Raw genomic sequence first — 21721 nt, forward strand, 5'->3', positions numbered from 1 at the left:
AGCTTCATTCAAAAGTAATGAACCATGGGATCCAAGGAACCTTGGTTAATTGGATTGACGATTGGATTGCTGACATAAAGCAGGGGGTAGAAGTCAATGCCACTTATTCTACCTGTATGTCAGTGACTAGTGGTGTTCTGCTGTTATCTGTTCTAGTACCATGCTCTTAGTGACTTTTTCAATGAAGAGGTGGAAGGGTGGGTCAGTAACTACAGATAATACAGTTTGGAGGTGTCATAAACAGTGTGGAAAGTTGTCATAGGTTATAACAGGATAGACAGAAGACAATTGGGCAAAAAAGTTGCAGATGAATCAGCATGAAGTGATATTCTTTGGAAGGTTGAACTTGAAGGTGGAGTATGTGGTTAATGGCAGGATTCTTAACTGAGGAACAGAGAGATTTAAGGTCTAAGTCAATAGATCTTTTAAGATTTCCATGCAAGTTGATAGAGTGATTAAGAAGGTAAGTTGGCCTTTGTTAATTGAGGGATTGAATTCAAGAGCTATGAGATCATGATGCAGCATTATAAAACTCTAGTTCGACCACACCTGGAGTATTTGCATTCAATTCTACTAACCCTCATTTGAGCTATAGAACAATTGTAGCACAGAAAAAGGCAACCTCGGCCTCTCTAGTCCGTGCTGAATCATCTCTTTTCCTAGACCCACTGACCTTCACCCAGCCTACAGGCCTTCATACTTCTCCCATCCATGTACCTCTCCAAGTTCTTCTGAAACATTAAAATTGAGCCCACATTTACCTCTTCAGCTGGAAGCTCATCCAACACTCCCACTAATCTTTTTCCCTTTTCACCCTTAACCCATGTCCTCTGGTTTGTATCCCACCTACCCTCAGTGAAAAAAGCCTATCGCCCTCATACTCTTAAATACCTTTATCAAATCTACCCTTATTCTTTTACACTCCAGGTGTAATGGGTCTGTGTTAATATTAATCCTTAGTTTAATGTTAAAATTGTATTTTATCTAGATATGGTTTAATAAGGTAGTTTTGGGTGGACAGGGCTCATTTACATTCTGCAGGCACATGTGGTTTTTTTTTTGCAGCTGTTAGCTGGCTTCAGCATCAACAAATGTATTTGCATTTTAAACACTGATGTTGCATTGCAAGAAGAGATTAAAGATTTTTATGATGGCTCGAAAGATAAGCGGGACTATGGATTGTTTGTTTGAGTATACAATAGGCCATTTTGTATTCCAGACAATCTGGAACCAGGAGAACCATCAAAGCGAATTGCTTTGATTCTGTGAGTAAGTGGACAGAAATATTTTTTTTAGCACATCAATGTGAACATTATGTGCACATTATGAACTTCAAAGACAGAAATGATGTCATATACCATGAAAGATTTGCCAGAAATATATTATTGAAATATGAAGTAAGGCAGTTTAAGGAATCTCGCCAACCTGTTAAGATGCAGCAATATTTTGTGCAAAGGGGGGAAAAAGCTGCCTATGTTACTCCTGAAATAGGGGAACGTGGAATAAGTGGTTTTGAAATAAGTAAGCCCACTTTTAACTGTTTCTTTAAAATAAAGAGGGCAGTTTCAATATTTGGAACACAGATTCCAAAAGTATTTATTCAAGAGAAGTAAATAGACTCTGGAACTGTTAGGCAAGAGGGAATTTGTGAAATCACTCATTTGTAGGACAACTCATCAAAAGAACTGAGTTTAAAGAGACCTGAAGTTATGGTGTTTAAAAGCACTTTATAATTCTGAATAGAAAATTTAAGACCTTCAAGCATGACTAAAATGATGCTGAAGTTTTTAAATGGACTTTTCAGAATTTGGGACTTTAAAACACACACACACATATTTACATTTGCACATAGTGGGGGTTTAAATTTGGAGTTTAAGTTGGAGATAAGTAAGAAATGTCATGTTATTATCGTTTAATAAAAACTATTATTTTGAATTTAGCATTGTCTGGTGAATTTTTGCCATTGCTGTTCCTTTGTTCCATAAAACAAGGCCTATTCATAGGTTATTATCATAATTTAAAGAATGAAAGCACAAATTTTCAGTAGTCAACCAGCTCCTTTCCTTGGATTTACTCTCCTGAAGGCTCCATACACATCCATGGTGAGGTTCTATTTGGAATAAGGTGTTCATTTTTGGTCAGTATGCTACAGGAAAGATGTCAAGCTGATGAGGGTGTAGACAAGATTTATAAGGATGTTGCCAGGACTCAGGGGCCTGAGCTACAGGGAGAAGTTAGCAGGCTCCCGCTCTTGGAGCACAAGAGGTTGAAAGGTGAACTCATACAAGTGTATAAAATCATAAAATGATTGAGTGACTGCAGAGAGCCTTTCATCCAACAGGGGAATTGGTAATCAGAGGATAGAGGTTTAAGGTGATGGGAAAAAATTTTAACAGGAATCTGGGGGCAATATTTTACACAGAATGTGGTGGGTGTATGAAATGCCTGCCAGAGGAAGTGGTTGAGGCAGGTATAATTGTAAAGTTTAAAAAAACAAGACAGATACATGAATAGGATGGTTTTTTTTGGGGGGGGGGTGCGACCTGGGCAAACTGTAGGCATGTGGGCTAGTGTGGGTGTGACTTTTAGGTCAGCATAGGCAAGTTGGGCTGAAGGGCCCGTTTCCACACAATATAACATGACGTGTATTAAGAAAAATGGAAGGTTATGGGGTGTAATGAGGGAAAGATTGATCCTGAGTAAATATGTATGGGTCAGCACAACATCATGGACCAAATGGCCTGTTCTGTGCTGTGTTCAAAGAGCTCATTGCAAAAGCCTCGCAGCAGGTATCTCGTTCACACAGCTGGTGGAATCTGAGCCTCTACAACAGCCTTTGCTGCAGTATTCAGTTCCCTATTTCATGAAGGCAAAAAGGAGGCACACATTTTTCCAAATGTTTTATTAATCAAATCAATATCTACAAAAAAAAAGCACACTTAGAATTTATCTGGATTCTTCTCCATTTCCTGTTTGATTCTGTTTTCCACTTCTAGTGACAGGCTGGTGTTGGTGTTGGGCAAGTTATAGCTGATGAACACCTGCTTCCCGGTCTTCTTCGCTGAATTAAACAGTTTTAAAAAATAAAATGTGAATAAGAAGACAAATAAAACTGCATAAGCTCATTACACAAACAAATGTAAGGAATAACATCTGTGGAGAGAGAGAACAGTAATGGTTCAGGGCAAATGACCTTTTGTCAGAACTGGGGGGAGAAATAAATTTAAAAACGGTTTAAGGGCTGAAGAGGAGAGAACAAAGGAAATATCTGTGATGGGTTGCAGTAAGAGAGAGTGCCACGCATCAAGGCTGACGTGACAAGACAAGAAACTGAAAACTGTCCCTTGCCTCGTTTTGACAACTGATTAAAACAAAAGGAAAGAAAAATTAAAGGATTAATAATAGACAACACTGAGCTAGCTCTTTTTTAAGTAACTCTCCTGGTTCTGCCAGTCTGAAGAATAAAGAAATGAGCAAAAGATGAATTCCCCATTTGACTTTCCAACTATAATCATCTGGAAAATGATGGACTCAATCGTTCAGAAAACCATTTCTCTGATCATTTGGAAAAGCAAGTGTAGGGTCAGTCAGTATATATTTAAAGATTTTAAAAGAGCTCTTAAGAACGTAAAGAACAAGGTGGATTTATGCAGTGCAATCACTTGGATCCACAAGAGAGAAATCAGAAGGGCAAATAGAGGGCATGAGATGAAGTCGACAGGTGGGAAAAAAAGGAAGGTCCCAAAAGAGTCTACAGGTGTAAAAGGTAACTAGGAAGAGAATTGGTCCAATAAAAGTTCAACATGGCTGTCTTGTGTGGAGTCTCAGATGGTGAGATTTTAATGATTATTTCTCATCAGTCTTTTCTATGGAGGAGGTTGTGTTAATCGAGGAACTGAAGCAAATGAGTTGTGATGATGATATATGAAGAACCAGGGAGGCAATGTTAATCTGCAGAAGTCATCTGCTGTATCTGGCGCTCACGTTGTGGCCTTTTCTACATCAGAGAGACGACACACACAGGGAGATTGCTTTGCTAAGCCCATTCACTCTGTCTGCATCAAATACAGGGATCTCCCAATTCTGCATCTTATTCCCACGCTGACATGTCTGTCCATGCCCTCATGCACTGCCAGACCAAGGCCACCCATAAATTGGAGGAACATCATCTAATATTCCATCTGGGCACTCTCCAACCATATGGCATTATCATCAACTTCTCCTGCTAGCCCACTCCCGTTCTCCCTCTCTTCCTTGTCCCTCTGTCTCCTTTCCTCCAGCTTTCTATCCCCTTCCCTCTCCATTCATATAGCCATCCCCCTCCCCCTATATGTTGTTGTGCCCTCCCTCCCTCATGAACCTATTACCTCCTACCTGTGGGCCTGTGCTCCTCCCCATGCCACTCTCCTCCAGCATTTTATTCAGGTGCCTGCCTACAATGTGCTCATACCTTGATGAAAGGCTCAGGCCCAAAATGTTGGTTATGTATGGGTACAGGCTGCTTAATATCCACAATATGTTCGGTGAAACTGGGCATTATGCGATTTGGACGTGTTGTGTGAACACCACATTACAGGTATATGGGATACTGAGCTTACGATAAATTAAACTGTTTAATTTTTTTTTCACTTTTTAAACTTTTATGTAAACACTTTCTTTGCCAATATCACACACAATTTTACAAACAGGATCATCCACATCACTGTTCTCAACTTCCTCAGTGTTCTACTGGAAGAGTTTCAGGTCAAATAACCTCATCAATGAATAACCTCCACTGATGAACCATCTCTCTGTAATACCTGGAGGACCTGGCTGAGGCTTTTCTTGGCTTCTTCAGGAATATGTCCAGGGTTGTTTCCCTAGTTTGCTTTTTATTCTTCATAAATTTCTTTATATGCAGCAAATACTGCATGAGCATCCCTCTCTATCAGTGAAAAGCGCTGTGTTTGGCTCCATCTCTTCAGCAAGCTGTTAAGGTCTGCAAAGAATTTGGGTAACCCCTTAACAGTGACCCTCTTCTGCACCTGTTCTTCTCCTCCTTCTGCAGCTTCCTTTTCCCTTGTGTCTTCTTCAGTTCTAGTTACGCCCGCTACGTCCCGTTCTCGCATTCTCCGATCGGGATTTTTTTTTTTTATTATGATTTAAATTTTATTGAGTTCTTAAGTCAGTGTTAAAGTTACAAAACATAAACTTATCTATAAAATAGAAACAAAAACATGGCAGCAAAAAATATCAATATAACCTTATGTGTCTATTTAGACTTCCTACCATTATACCTGTCTGAATCCAATTTTGAGAGTATTTACCCCCAAATTACCAAGTGTGTCTCCCAAGATAAAGAGTCTGGGGGGGGAGGAAAGGAATTTGAATACCTGAAACTTCGTCAATATACTTATGTGTCATAATCCAAAATTCTTGAATTCTGGGACAAGACCAAACTGCTTGAATTAAGTCCCATTTATTCACCTCACTGCGCCAGCTTTCAGAGGTATTTTTCCATCCTAATATATATAACTTGCTGGAGTCCAATAAAAACAGTGAAGAATCTTAAACTGAATTAGACGCACTCTCAGGTCTCTTGACATTATTCAGATTTTTTTTTTTACAAATTTTGACCCATTCTTCATCTCAAAAACCACACTCAGGTCTATTTCCATGCTCTTTTAAGACCCAACAGAAGTTTATCCCCTGAGATTTGTGTTAAGGCTGAATAATAAAATGAGGCTCCGTGACCTTTACCATATGCAGCCAGTATAGTAGATGGTATCGTAGCAACTTGTGGGAGTTGTTGTGTGGAACCAAAAGTTGTGTGCAGCACATGACGCAGTTGAAGATATCTCCACAATTGTGACCTAGAGATATCATACTGTTCGATTAGTTGATTAAAAGATTTTAAACTGTTACCATTATAAAGGTCTCCCAATTTAATTGTACCTTTTCCTCCAGAAAAAAGGGGACCTATCAATACACAACTTTGGATTCATCCAAATACTCAAGGCTTCATTCAAATATGAATGTAATTTAAATAATCTGGCTAACTTATTCCAGAACAAATACATATGCGATATAATTGGGTGAAATCTTGCCTCAGGAGGTAACTTGATACACAAACATTGAAATGGAGGGATAGGAGGAAGAGCAGATCATGCACTGTGATACCAGGGAGGCACTCTCTCCAGATGGAGGGACCAATATGCTAAATGCTTAAGAATAAAGCATAATAATCATACATTAAGCATGGAAGACCTAAGCCCTCCCACCTTTCAAATGGGATTTGTTAATGGGATTTGCACTGGTAATGATTGGATCAGGTTGGGATTTCTGACTGAACTCCATTATAACTCTATTGGACCATGGACAAATATATGGTCAGATATATGATCAGACATTAAGCAGTGCACACCTGTATCTTTATCTTTGCTACATAAAATATGCTGTTTGACCTGCTGAACTTCTCCAGCACTGTGTTTTTACTTCAATCATGGCATCTGCAGACTTCTGTGTTTTATATGATATTTTGGTGGCCTTGGAGAGTTAAGTTGGACAAATCCCCAGGGTCTGACCAAGTGGATCCTCGGATATGCTGGGAAGCCAGATGAGAAACTGCAGCAGCCCTTGCAGAGATATTCACATCATCTTTGGGCTTAGGTGAAGTGCCAGAAACCCGACCGTCACTAATGTGTTGCTGTGGAAAAGGTTAGCAAGGACAAGCCAAGCCAATGAGCCTGCTGGCAGGACTGGGGAAGTTAATGGAGGATATACCAGTTCTTGGATTGGATGTAGTCTGCGTGGATTTGTGCATGGGAGACTGTGCCTCAAGAATCTGATTGAAGAGATGACCAAGAGGATTGACAAGGGCAAGATTGTGGATGTTGTATATACAAACTTTAACACAGATTATTGAAAATGTCCTGCATGGCATGATAATGTGGTAGGTTAAATACTATAGGATCCAAGGTACTTCCAAATTGGCTTGGTGGGAGAGGACAGAAGGTTGCAATGGAGGGTTGCTTTTCTGATTGGAGCGTGAGACCCAGCAGGGGTCAGTGGTTACTTCACTGTTGTTTATTATCTACACTAACAATATGGATGACAATGTAGTTGGCACGATTACTAAATGTGCAGACGACACTAAAATTACAGGTGTAGTGGTCAGAAGGATATCTAAATTTACACAAGAATATCCATCAGTTCTGAAGGTGGATCAAGGTATGACAAATGGAATTTAACTCAGACAAGAGAGAGGTGGTCTGCTGTGGAAAATCAAACCAGGGTAGGACGTACACAGTGAATAGCAGAATCCTGAAGAGTTTTGTTGTAGAGGGGTACAAAGTGGCAACTTAGGTTGACAGGGTGATGGAAAAGGATTTTGGCATGCTTGCCTTCATTGGGATGGACAGAGTTCAAAAATTGGGACTTCATGATACAATTGTACACGGTGTTGGTGAAACCATGCTTGGAGCACTGTGTGCAGTTCTGGTTGCCCATCTATAGGAAGGATATCGATAAATTGGAAGAGCTTAAAAGGATGTGTACCAAATGCAAGCAATGTAGATGAACGTAGAATGCCACTTGTTTGGCATGAATGAGTTGGGACAAAAGCCCTGTTCCAAGCTGTATAATTCCATGCACAAATGTGCTGGAGAAACCCTACAGGTCTGCAGCATCGGCAGGAAGTATAGGGTAACCAATGTTTTTAGCCTGGACCATTCGTCAGGTGCACAGTTATCCTTTTACTTCTTTTGAACATTGTGTGACCTGCTGTGTTTCTCCAGCACTTTTGTGTATTGCACTCAACCTCAGTGTAGAACTTCAAAATCTACAGCACCGCACAGGCCTCTTCGCCAACAATGTTGTGCCAACCTGTTCACCTACTCTAACAACTGCCTAGTATTTCCCCAGAATCCCTGATGCATAACCCTCCATTTTTTCCTCAGTTTTGTGCACCTATCTAACAGTCTCTTAAAAGATCCTTTTGTACCTGCCTCCACCACTGTTGCCAGCAGTGCAATCCCTGTGCCCACCATGGTATGAAAAACTTACCCCTTACATCCCCCCCCTACTTACTTCCAAACATCTCCCTCATGTTAGCCATTTCACTCTGGAAAAAAAGCCTCCAGCCATCCACACAACCAATGCCTCATCATCTCGTACACCTCTATCAGGTCACCCCTCATCCTCCGTTGCTCCAAGGAGAAAAGATAAAGTTTACTCAACATATCCTCATAAGTCATGGCCTTCTATCCAGACAGCATCCTTGTAAATCTCCTCTTCCCCCTCGCTATATTATCTGTACATTTTCTTGTTGAACTGTACAATTCTATTACTCGGTTAACATCAATAAAATAAACTTACACACCAGGGCACCCTGTTGCCTTGGCTCACCAGTATTCTATGGTCTCTCTCCACTTTATGAACATTCTGCTTTTCTATTGTTTCTGCCAAAAACACTAATCTCTCATTGCCCCACATCATGCTCCAACTGCCCCTTCATCTCTCTGCATCATTCTGGAGAATAAAGTGGAAAGAAATGCCACAGAACATAAAATTATTTCAAATGAATGCTATCTTACCAAGTCTTTGTGCTATTGAACTTGGTGTGGTATCTGATGCATCTCCCAGTATGAGTGTGGACACTGGTGTTGGGTCCTGCAAACCAGAAGCAGAAGTTGCATTAACTCTGAATTCCTCCATCTCCTCATAAAGAAATATATGTACCATTTTAGATATTGCACATGAAAATTGCACTCATTGTCTTGTACTTTTTTTTGGCTGTTTTGTTCAAGGTTATCATCATCTGACTGTATCTATACAACCAGATGAAACAGCATTTCTCCAGACCACAGTGCACACACACAATACACAGCACAGCATTATCACATATATACATAAAGATATAATTTAAATAAATATACATACATCTCTCTCTCGGAATGATTTACTCAATCACAGGATACTGTGCATTATTGTCACAGACTGTGGGAAGAAGCTATTTTCCAGCCTGCCAGTCCTAATTTTGATACTTCTGTGCCTCCTTCCTGACGTTAGTGGGTCAAAGATCCTGTGTGATGAATGGTAGGGATCCTCATTCATTCTTTGAGCCCTATTGAAGCAATGCTCCCTGTGAATATCATTAAGAGGAAAGGGAGACCATACCACACATGGGGGCCAGTAGCCCTGACCCCTGTTCTCAGAGATGGGGTGGCAGGAGAGTCGGGGAGAGAATGGGATGGCAGGTGAGTCAGGGGGAGAGTGGGATGGCAGGCGAGTTGGGGGGAAGAGTAGGGTGGCAGAAGAGTCAGGAGGAGAATGGGTTAGTAGGAGAATCGGTGAGAGTGGGGGGCAAGGAGAGTCGGGGTGAAGGGGTTGATACAAGAGTAAGGGGGGGTTTGAGGGGTGAGTCAGGGGGTGGTGGTTTGGGGGGAAGAGTTGGGCTGGAGCTGTATTAATGAACATGTGAGAATTAATAAGCTACAATGAAATGAGCAGCTGGATACACAAGGGAAAGACTAGGAAAGAAAACCAACAGTGAGATGAAGAGCAAATAGTGTGGAGAATAAATGTCAACCTAGAATTGTCTGTGAGCCAGATCAAGTCAATGGGCTGACTTACACAGCAAAATGAGAAATACCCACTTCTTGGTGAAATGTTGAAGGGTAACTTCGTCACTCAGAAGATGGTGAGAAGTGGAACGAGCTGCCAGCAGAGGGAGTGGATGCGGGTTATATTTTGACAATTGTGAGAAGATTGGATAGGCTCATGGATGGGAGGGGTATGGAGAGTTTTGGTCCGGGTGCAGGTCAATTGGACAAGGTGGAAGAATTAGCTCAGCATGGACTAGATGGACTGATGGACCTATTTCTAAGCTGTGTTCTTTGGTTCTATGGACTGAAAGATCCCGTTCACCTTATCACTGCAGAATTTTTCCTGACAATAATAATCTCAGTTCTTGTAGCCTTATAGTAAATCAGTGGCTCAGTCAGTATCTTGGTTCTTGATCCTCCAAAATATTCTGTATGGAATTCAAACTGGAGGTGGGGGAAGGGTGTGCTTAAGGAGATGTTTGAAGAAGAGCGGTCTGAAATTTAATTGGGTCTGTTGTGTGAATGTGATAGGGTGAAGATTATAATCTCCAATGACTGAACCACCGTAAGAGTGCGAAAGTACCAATTAAATGGTGCAAAGTTAATCTGCTTAAAAGTAATTCCAGACTTGGTTTGACCAAAATCTGATAGAACCTTGGTATGAAACTCCTCAGCTTTTCAGCTCTATTTCTTGCAAGAGTTCATTATAATTTAACAGCCTCCATCTCCAATGCTGTGACTTTCAGTGCCTGTATATCTGTGTTCGGGTTCCCTCTGTTCAACAACCTCCATTTGGGCCTTTTTCAACCAGCATCTCTGCCTCCTCATTTTTCCCAGAGTTTAACCAGCAGTGATTTATGGTTCATTTCCTATAACACAACACAGCCATTCTGAAAATTGAATAAACTTTTCCTGTATTTTGTCATAGTTCTGTTCTATTAATACTACAGCCTCCAACTTGAACACAAGGAAACTATGCAACATTTATGAAAGCGAGATTAACATCCTCAGTGTTGGCATGAAAGCAGTTTGATGTAATCAACTTATTGTATTTTTGATTCCCAGAACTGGAGCAGACTGATCTGCTGGTCATTCCCTCTGAGGGGTCAACATCTACGCGACGCATTGCCTCAAGTATGCAACCAACTTCAGAAAGAACCCCCATCACCCTCATCAAAACCTCTTCTCGCTGCTACCTTTGGGCAGAAGGCACAGAAGCATCAAGAGCAGTACTTCTAGGTTCAAGAACAGTTTTATCCAACAGCCGTCAGATTCTTAACACACCCCTTGTAACACTATTCATTACATTGTTCCAACATCACAAAAAGAACTGTCTGCATTTATTTCCCACGAGGATAACAATGAACATTTATTATCTATTATATTTATTGACTCTAATTCAACGATGTATAAAATTGGAATTTTTTTCCCCACCTTTTTGGCTGCATCAATTTCAGTGCATATGTACACTGTATATGACAGTAAACACATTTTCATTATTATCATCAAGAGGTTTGTATAATATTTGCTTGAGTCTTTTAAAATAAAATATTCAAAAAAAATCTTAAACCCATTTCCTCAAAAAGTGGTGGAGAGTCTTTGAATATTTTTAAGGCCAAGGTGATGGATGCTGTTTAAATAAGAGAGGGGGGAAGTGGGGAGGGCCCCCCCCCCAACAAATAGGCTTTATTCACAATAAATTATTAACAAAAAAACTGTTCAAAGTCTATTCGCACCCTTAGTGCCACGTCCATACTTTCCCAACTTGATACATTTTTGCATATGCTCTCTATTTGCACTGTGTGGCGCCTTGTCGTTACTCCCTCACCCACCCCCCCCCCCCCCCACTGCTGTTTGAAAGGCTTTCCCTTTGTCTCAGCACCTCAATGTCCAGTAACAGAAGAACTCTTGACTGTGGTCCTTCCCCACAACATCCTCATGTTGGCTGCGCCAAGCCTCAGTGGATCCCTCAGCACCTACTACTGCAGCCTGGAATGTGCCAGTCAGCAGCATTCCCTCAATGACATTTCCATGTGTTGAAAGACCAACAGGTTTCAGGTAGACCAAAGGGATTCTTTCACTGAGCTGATGGTCTTCCAGCAGGTCTCAATGTCTGTCTCTGTAGGCATCCCCAGGAAAAGCCCATAAATTAGCAGCTGCTGGGGATGAATCGTGACAAAGACCCTTGCATCCTTCTCAACACTCTTAGCAAATCTGCATTCCGCAGAGACGAGCAACTCTCTCCACTCCACTCCAGTCATTTTGATGACAATGTGAATTGATGATGATGATGTATCAGTTGGACAGGAAGGATCTGACTGGTTCCTCTCCTGCACCACAAACAGCAGTACCAAGAACACCTCACACCTGATGACGAGATTCTTCCCATTGCGAGGGAGCGCTATGCCCATATACCCAATTTCTGGTGGGCCTTTGATCTGACCAATTTTTATTGCATGCCTTGGCCCCTCCAAACAAGATCCCCAACGCCTTCAGGTAGTCAGATCTGATTATGAAGTGGATGCCCTCATCCTTTCTGATCAATTCAGCAAAGGGCTCGAGGCAGACTGGAGAGAGCTGGCAACTCTACCTGATTTCAGACTTCATAGGGAATCAATCTATTTCTCACCCATTGATTTGGACTGCACTACAGATGTCTGTGTGGAGCAGTTTCATCCAATTTTGGATTCCCTCCCCAAAGCCCATTTTGGAGAGCATGTCCATCATGTAAGTGTGCAATATCTGGTCAAAACCCTTCTGATTTAAGCTGACCAGGCAGGTGTCGACTCCCCCTATCCTTCATCTAGGCAATGGTATCTCGGAGCAGTGTGAGGAGAGGTGGTGAACAGGAATGTGATAATGACTCAGCCACTATCTTATTAAACGGCAGAGCATGCTAGAGGGGTGTCGTGGTCTGCTCCTGCTCCGAATTCACATGAACAACATCAATGCCAGTCTACTGTCAAGTACTGTAAAGATGCACCAAAAACCTTCCTTGCTCAGCAAAACAGGTACACGAGACGCACCACTTTCTCTTGCATAAATGACCACAATATGCCAAGAATGAAAAAAATATAATAAATATCAATGGATCAATAAATATTCAAGTTGCAGTTAGTGCAAAAGGAAAGGACTTTTTAACAATGTGGGCAGATCTTTGAGTGGTCCTGGATAAAGTAGTGGGGTGGGTGGGGGGAAGATTCAAGAGCCTAAGAGCCATATAACCATTTACAGAGCGGAAACAGGCCATGTTGGCCTTTCGAGTCCGCACCGGTTCACCGATTTTGTGCGCCCTCTTCAGGCATTGGTACCGGTAGATCACTCATAATTCAAAGCATATAAAGGGTATAAATAGTATATAAAGAGTTGCCATTTATGAAAAAAAAATTCAGTGGACCCTCTCAATGTGCATTTGATTTTCTCCAATTTACTGAAGAAAATGGATCCAGTGTAATAGAAGGACACCGGTCAGATTTCCAATGCAATAAAATTAGATGTTTAGCTAATAAAGATGTAAATGTCATCATGTTTTTCTGTAGTGAATTTAGGGAGTTGCCTGATTCCAAATATTACAGTCAATAAGCAAGGTTGCAAATTAACTGAATATTTTGGACAATGTGCTCTGCCCCAGAATCCCTGTATTTTGGGCACTGATAAAACATGCAATTTAGGTGGTAAGGGGAGCTATTAAACCTATTGTATTTGTCTATTTCTGGATAAAGAGCTGACAGTTTAGATTTAGTGAACTGAACCCTGTGCAGCACCTTAAACTGAAAATATCCCAACTGGGTACAGGGGCCACTGGAAGGAAACTGTTCGAGATGCTGGTCTTCAGGCTGTGACCTGAGTGATGGGGCGCCAACACCAATCCTGATGCAGTGATAGTTCCTAGATGTCATCAGGTTACAGAACGAGGGGTAACCTCTGGCCTGGCTGCAAGCATCTTGCTGTGTCACCCCAAATCCCTCCCGTTTCCACTCGCTTCGTAGGGTTTCCACAGCCCTGCCCAGCACTGTGCGGTTCCTCACAAGGTCTGCAGCTGGGAATGCGGCTCAGCTGCATCGAAGGCCGTGTTCCCTGAACCGGACACGAGGTCTCCCTTGCTCCTCGCAGTGAGGAGCTGCAACCTTCTCCCGCCTGCCTGTGCCGAGAATTCCGCTCCGCGTTACTCACGAATCGGGTGGACATCGCGACCGCGAGGTTGGAGAGGGTCGGGGCGGTGCCAACCCACAGGAAGAAGCTGCCCGACATCCTGAGAACGTGGAAATACACCGACTGGCCGGCCAACTTCTCGCTGAAGTCATACACCGACAGGGTGCCAGCCCCAACTGCCGACATGACCAGCTCCGGCGCCCGCCCGACTTCCGGCGCCAGCGGCAACGTCCCGGGAGCCCGGTCCGTCTGTCAATCAGTCCCCCGGCCCAGCGCTTCCGCATTGGCCCTGTGCCGCCGCTCCAGAGGAAGTGGGGATCTTGAAAGGCTCCTTTCGATGTTTTGTATGGCTCCTGAGGGCGCTGCACCAGACTCAGGAGTGCTGGCAGTATTCATTGCACTTCTTGAATTGCTTTGGCGAAAGGGGTGGGATAGCCTGTTGGCGTGAACTGGTGCTTGTGGTGAAGGTGCGAAACAAGGAAGTTGCAGAGTCAGACGCTGGGTCGAGGGCCATCCACAAAGGTGCTGGAGAAACTCAGCTCTCACGCAGCTTCTGAGGAAGTGAAAGAGATGTTGGCTACCCGTTTCTCCTGTCATTTTGTATACTGGGGAAGGAGCTCCAAGATTTAGCCCAGTGGTTCTCAACCTCTTTCTTTCCACTCACCTTACCACTTTAAGTAATCCCTCTCCTATAAGTGCTCTGTGATGAGTCAGGGATTGCTTAAGGTGGGTCTATGGGCGGGAAGGGAAGATTTGAAAACCACTGTTTTTATCGTACCTAATTGACTGGTTATCTGCATGGTTTCTAACTCCAAAGGAAATGGGACAATGACAATTTCACTCATGCAAAATACTTCAGTCACAATTGGGTCTAGAGGAGTGACTCTCAACCTTCCCTTCCCACTAACACACCACCTTCAGCAATCCCTGACTAATCACAAAGCACCGATGGCCTAGAGATTACATAAAGTGGGATGTGAATTGAAAGGAAAAGGTTGAGAACCACTGATTTAGACCCAGTGATAATGAAGGACTGGTGACATATTTCCCAGTCAGGATGGTGTGTAATTTACAGGGGAACCTGCAGGTGGTGGTGCTCCCATGGACCAACTGACCATATTCTTCTTGGGTAAAAGGGCACGGTGCCTGGGTACGGTACCAGGCAGCAGAGCCTGGTAACCATAGTGTATTTTGTAGATGGTGTCACTTTAGGCACAGCAGAGAGATTGAATATTTATTCTCAGGGTGCCAATCAAACAGGCTGCATTGTCCTGGATTGTACAGGTGCTTCTAAAGAGCATCACATCCAGGAGATTATGCCATCATGCTACTGACGTGCCCATGTGGAGGGTGGACAGGCCTGAGGGTGTCAGGAGGTGAGTCATTCATTGCAGGATACCCAGCCTTGCAGCCATGTTTGTGGCATTCCATTGGGGTCTCTTGTCAATGGTGATGGTGGGAGACACCAAGATAATGATGTCATATAATGTCAAGAAGTTGGTGGTTGGACTCTCTCACATCGGAGATGGCCAACATTTTGCACTTCTATTGCCTTAATGCTAGTTGTCACTTATCAGCCCATTACACAAATGTATTGGAGAAACTCAGCGTGTCCAAAATTTCTCCAACACATTTGTGTATTGCATTTGGCCCCAGCATTTGCAGAGTTTCTTGTTTAACTGATAAGCCCATGCCCGGATGTTGTTGGGATCTTGCTGGAGGCATGGTCACTGAGTTCATTCCAAATGGAGGTCACTTGATTTCTGGATATGAAGGAAATTGACAGATGTTGAGAGAGCGAAGGAAACTGGATTATCACCCATGATCTTGATGAATGACAGAGCAGACCCAGTGGTCTCTCTTGGTCCAAAGTCTGTACTCTTGCTCAATGTGCAAAACATGAATACAATGGTCATTTCATCACCATTGATGGCTCCCTGCCATAGGGTTGCAAACTGGATTTGTTCTCATCATGATTTGTGGTTTAATTTAAGCTCAAAAACTTTTACAGATGTACCGTGGAGAGCATTCTGGCTGGTTTCATCACTGCCTGGTATGGAGGTGCCGACCCTCAGGACAAGAATAAACTCCATATGGTTGTTAACTCGGCCTGCAACATCACAGGCACCAGACTTCACTTCATCGAGGTCATCTATATGAGGCAGTGTTAAAAAACCAGCTTCTATCCACAAAGACCCCAACCCCTAGGCCATGCCCTTTTTACTCTGCTACTATTGGGAAAAGATAAAGGAATCTAAAAACAAGCACCCAATGGCACAAGGACAGCTTCTTCCCTGCTGCCATCAGATTCCTGAATAATCAATGAACCAAAAACTGAGAAGGCAGAGGCAGGACGCTGGTGCTCTGATAGGCTGCTCCGTGTCATATGTGTTCTGTGATAGGGTGGTCCGTGTTGCATCCACTCTGTTATAGACTGTTCTGTGTCATATACGCTCTGTGATTGGCTGGTCTGTGTCATATGTGCTCAGTGATGGGTTGTGCTGCGTCATCTTGGGGTGGTGGTGCTGCTCCCCCTTCCATACTGTTCCTCACTCCTCCAATCCTGGCGACCTGGGTTTGAGGTGGGGCTAAATTGCAGAGTCTTTGTGGTGCTGCAGAGAAACATCGCTGCGCAGTGTGAACAAGGGAGCGATTCAGCGGAAGATGCGGGAGATTGTGCACATTCAGACTGGCGAGTGGGGGAACCAGATAGGTGCCAAGGTACAGCTGCAAGCGTGTGCACCCACCGCTTCTTGGGGACACGTCTTACCAGTCCCTCTGACCGAGCAATTTATTTTGGCTGGGGGGGAAATAAATCCTTCAAACGATAATGCACATGATGACATTGCAAAAATTGCGCCTTTGTTCAAATCCTGAGAGTCGTGTGTCATTTACAAGGTCATTTATGATATAATCTCCCTTTTATTGCTGCATGGAATTTGTGGAAAACAGGTTTGACGGTTTCTGCGGAAGCAGCTGCTGGGAATGTTACAATGGGACATAGGTTGTCTGATTACATTTGCTGTAATATATTCGGTGCTGGAACAACGTGTGACCAGGGAGGAGTCACATGATGGAGTAGTGGCCAGTCGGGAAAATCAGCCTTCTTCAGGAAAATAGAAAAAAAAGTCAGGAAAAAGCAAAGCATAACAGAAATAAAATACAAGAAATAAAAGATAAAGATACAGAGAAGAGAAAGAAGATGGCTTCCAAGGAGGAGAAAGTAAGAACAGGTGGAAAAAATGAAGTAAAAAAGTCGCTGGAGAAGAAGGAAGAAGGCCTTACCTGCAGGAAGGAACAGGATGCTGTGGTGACGAGGAGTGCCTGACCCTCGAGGTCAGTACCTGCAGTGCAGAGTTGCGACCCACCAGCCAGTACACTACAAAAATGGCTCTCAGAGCCAAACAAAAGTGTGCAATCAGAGGAGAAAAAGGACACCGGTGGAAGGGGGGCTTAGCAGAGGAGTGGGCTGTTACAGACCAGGCAACTGAGAGATGCCCGATACCAGGGCTCTCAGCTGGAGGATAAGGAAGACAACAGAAGAAGGTGTGATGAAACAGATGTGGAAGATAGATGGAGGGAAGATCGACAAGGAGACCAACGTCAAGAAGCACAACAGATGAGCAGCCCAAGAGGGGAGGAACAGCAACAAGAGGCCCAGCAAGAAGAGGCCCGACAAAGAGATACAAGCAGTTCATCAGGAAAAACAGAAGAGACACAGACACAAAGAAGTGAAGAAGAAGACACAAACACAGATACAGACACAGAAGAAGACCAAGATCTTCGCAGAGAAAAAGAAGGTAAAACTGATGGACAAAGAGAAATAAAAGGTAAAATTGACGAACAGAATATAGATAAAGTCTTTTTGAAGAACAAATGAGATCATTAAAAGAATGGTTGTCATTAGAGTTTAAGGCAATTAAAAGGAAAATGAAAAGAACAGAAGATAAAATGCAAAGGTTAGAACTGGTAATGACAGAAATAGGGAAAAGAGTAGGGAATGTGGAAGAGGGGGAAACGGCTGTAGAAATGGAAGTGAATGACTTAAGAGAAAAATTGGAAGAAAATGACAAAAAAAATTAAAGAGATACAAGAGTTGTTAGCTCAGAAGATTGATATAATGGAAAACTTTAGTAGGCGAAACAACATAAAGATAGTGGGCCTAAAGGAAGATGAAGAAGGCACAGACATGAAGGAATTTATAAAAGGATGGATCACGAAGGTACTGGGAATGACAGAAATGCAGAAAGAAATGGAAATAGAAAAGACACACAGAGCATTAGCTCCGAAACCACAGGCACATCAAAAATCAAGATCCATCTTAGTAAAATTTTTGAGATATACGACAAGAGAAAATATACTGGAACAGGCAAGGAATAAAATTAGAGAAGAGAATAAACCATTGGAATACAAGGGTCAAAAAATATTTTTTTTACCCAGACATTAGTTTTGAACTCTTAAAGAAGAGTAAGGAGTTTAATACAGCGAAATCAACTTTATGAAAAAAAGGTTATAAATTCATATTAAGACATCCAGCCATGCTTAAAATATTTATACCCGGGGAGCAAAACAGACTATTCTCGGATCCAGAGAAAGCCCAAGAATTCGCAGAACGTTTGCAGGACAGGAGAAGAGATGAAGAGATGTAACAAGAATGAAGAATGGCGATAAAGATGTAAAAACAATGTATATGTAAAGAACTAAAGAAGGAAAAGAGAAGGGAAGGAAGGGAGTAAGGGGGGAAAAAGAGCTTGTTATATGTGTTTAAAAAAAAATGTTTTCTGGCGAGGGCTGGGTGGAGGGGGAATAACCGTCACTGCAAAATCAGTTGACGCTGCGAACAAGATCACAACCCAAATGAAAAGGGGAGTTGTGGTTGCCCGGCAAGGGGTATGAGGCAACTCAGAGAGGGGGCGAACTTTTGGGGTTAAGGTATTAGTGGATGTGGAAACTGCGGGGGTACTTTATGTCTTAAATGCATTGTCGTATATTAAGTGTAATAAGAGAAAACTAAGAGATGAAAATGGGGAAATGGAGGTGGAAAAGAAGTGGAAAAGAGATGTATGCAAGATATAAATGGCCATGTTGAACTATATGACTATAAACATTAATGGAATACATAACCAAATTAAAAGGAAGAGGCTACTAAATTTATTGAAGAAAGATAAAATAGATATAGCATTTGTGCAGGAAATGCATCTAACTGAAGCGGAACATAACAAACTAAAGAGAGACTGGGTAGGACACATAACAGTAGCATCCTATAATTCAAAAGCTAGAGGTGTAACCATACTAGTTAACAAAAATGTACCAATCAAAATAGAGGAGGAAATAATAGATCCGGCAGGGAAGTATGCAATGATAAAATGTCAGATATACTCAGAATTTTGGAATTTGATCAATACCTAAAGAGGAGGATCAAAAGTTTATGCAGGATATTTTTTTGAAGATTGCAGGCACAGAAAGAAATATATCGATAGGAGGGGATTTTAACCTTAATTTGGACCCAATGTTAGATAAAACTGGACAAAAGACAAGTAAAAAGAATAAAGTAGCCAAATTTGGGGTTAAATCAATGCAGGAAATGAAACTTATGGATATATGGAGGAGGCAACACCCAAGAGAGAAGGAATTTTCATATTATTTGAGTAGGCACAAAACTTACTCAAGGATCAATATGTTTTTGTTGTCAGCCCATACTCAAGTTAGGAAAACTGAATACAAGCTAGACTACTATCAGATCATTCACCCCTATTATTAGCAATAGAACTGGAGGACACCAAATCAAGAACATATAGATGGAGGTTAAACTCCATGCTACTTAAAAGACAGGAATTTAGGGAATTTATTGAATGCCAAATTAAAACATATTTTGAAATAAACACAGGATCAGTGAAAGACAAATTTATATTATGGGATGCAATGAAAGCTCTCATTAGAGGGCAGATAATAAGTTATGTGACTAAGATGAAAAAGAACTACAATTGGGAAATAGAGCAGTTGAAAAGGGAGATAGTAAGTACAGAAAAGGAATTAGTAAAAAGGGATGATATAACGAAAAGGATAAAAAAATTAAATACGAAACATTACAAACATACAAAGTGGATAAGAACATAATGAAAACAAAGCAAAAGTATTACGAACTGGAATTAAAAAACACACAAAATATTAGCCTGACAACTTAAAACAGAACAAGCTAAAAGAACAATACTGGCATCAAGGAAAAAGGACAAACAAAATACATATAATCCAACAGAGATTATTGAAAATTTAAAGGAATTTTATGAACAATTGTATCAAACTGAGAACAAGGGGAAAGATGATAAAATAGAGGAATTTTTACCTAAAATTGAACTGCCAAAATGGCAAGAAGAGGAACAAAACAAACTGATAAAACCATTTGAAATAGAGGAAGTACAGGATATATTAAAAATGCTACTGAACAATAAAATACCAGGAGAGGATGGATTTCCAATAGAATTTTATAAAACATTTAAAGAGTTATTAATTCCTCCTCTCCTGGAAGTAATTAACCAGATAGAAGAAACACAAAACTTGCCAGATTCATATAAGACAGCAATAATTACAGTAATACCAAAGACGGGGAAGGATCCACTAACACCAGCATCATATAGACCAATATCTCTACTTAACTCAGATTATAAGATAATAGCAAAATTATTAGCAAACAGATTGGCTGATTGTGTACCTAAAATAGTAAAACAAGATCAAACTGGATTTATTAAGTAAAGATGAACAGCGGACAATGTCTGCAAACTTATTAATCTAATTCATGCAGTTCAAGGAAATAAGAAACCAACAGTGGCTATTGCTCTAGATGCAGAAAAAGCCTTTGACAGAGTAGAGTGGAATTACTTATTTAAAGTATTACAGAAATTCAGTCTACCAGAAAAATATATAAATTGGATTAAAGGATTGTATAATGGATCGTTGGCGAAGTCACTAAATTAAGTAAGTCAACTAGACAGGGATGTCCACTATCCCCCTCACTGTTCGCCTTAGCAATAGAACCTTTGGTAGAACTGATAAAAATAGAAAATAAAATAAAAGGGATAAAAATAAAGGAGGAGTATAAAATCAGTTTATTTGCAGATGACATTATAGTATACCTAACAGAACCAGAGATATCAGTAAAAGAATTACATAAGAAATTGAAGGAATATGGAGAAATATTGGGGTACAAGATCAATGCAATTAAAAGTGAAGTGATGCCAATGAGTAACGCAGACTATACAGAATTTTAAAAAGAATCATCATTGAAATGGTAAACACAAGCAATCTGATACCTAGGGATCAGGTTAGATATTAACTTAAGCCACTTGTACAAACTAAATGACCAGCCACTAATAAAGATAAATTGGGAAACAGCTTGAGATTACCTGAAGGAAGCAGCTTTGAATACGTGATTTCAGACACAATGATAATCAAAAGATTTATAACCAACATATACATTAAGCTGCAAGATAAGGAAAATGAAATAAACTATAAACCTAAGCAGAAGTGGGAAAAGGATCTAAACATAAAGATAAAAAATGAAGTATGGGAAAAGTTATGTTCTGGAACTATGAAGAATACAATAAACACAAGGTTATGCATGATACACTATAATTGGTTACACAGGGTATATATTACTCCTCAAACATTAAAAAAATGGGATTCAACATTATTGGATAGATGCTTTCGCTGTAAGGAGGAAATGGGAACAACATTACATGTACGAAAGTGAATACATTTTGGAAAGAACTAAATCAGATACTAAATAAAATTACAAAAAATAACATACCAAAAAACCAGAGATATTTCTTTTAAGTAACATAAGAAGTGGAGAATTAGGCCTCAAATTGGATAAAGTGCAAAAAAAAATTCATTATGATAGCCTTAGCAATAGCAAAAAAATATATAATGTCAACTTGGAAAATGGAAGAGAGCATGAGTACATGAAAATGAATAGATGTATTCCATTG

At 41.2% G+C, this 21721-nt stretch overlaps 1 protein-coding gene across 2 annotated transcripts; it reads right to left on the reverse strand.

Moving 5' to 3' along the window:
- Positions 1-2887: 2887 nt before the first annotated feature.
- psmg4 (proteasome (prosome, macropain) assembly chaperone 4) lies at positions 2888-14123 on the reverse strand. 2 transcript variants are annotated; one of them, XM_069908951.1, is made up of 4 exons: positions 13758-14123; positions 8574-8649; positions 5740-5852; positions 2888-3061 (listed from the first exon to the last, which is right to left on the reverse strand). In XM_069908951.1, the coding sequence occupies exons 1-4, from the start codon at positions 13920-13922 to the stop codon at positions 2993-2995; spliced, it is 423 nt and encodes a 140-aa protein (XP_069765052.1). In that variant the 5' UTR covers positions 13923-14123; the 3' UTR covers positions 2888-2992. The 2 variants fall into 2 exon arrangements, with proteins under 2 accessions (XP_069765052.1, XP_069765056.1); XM_069908955.1 differs by lacking the exon at positions 5740-5852 and having other exon boundaries at positions 13758-14040.
- Positions 14124-21721: the final 7598 nt, after the last annotated feature.

The sequence above is a fragment of the Narcine bancroftii genome, chromosome 1 (genome assembly GCF_036971445.1).
Source record: "Narcine bancroftii isolate sNarBan1 chromosome 1, sNarBan1.hap1, whole genome shotgun sequence".
NCBI classification, from domain to species: Eukaryota; Metazoa; Chordata; class Chondrichthyes; order Torpediniformes; family Narcinidae; genus Narcine; species Narcine bancroftii.

Excerpts from the sequence above, each read along its gene's own strand:
- psmg4 (XM_069908951.1), bottom strand. The coding sequence starts at position 13,922 with ATGTCGGCAGTTGGGGCTGGCACCCTGTCGGTGTATGACTTCAGCGAG. Across the intron at positions 8,650-13,757 it reads TCGCGATGTCCACCCGATTC|GACCCAACACCAGTGTCCAC; the intron begins GTGAGTAACGCG and ends TCTGGTTTGCAG. Across the intron at positions 3,062-5,739 it reads TACTATACTGGCTGCATATG|CGAAGAAGACCGGGAAGCAG; the intron begins GTAAAGGTCACG and ends TGTTTAATTCAG.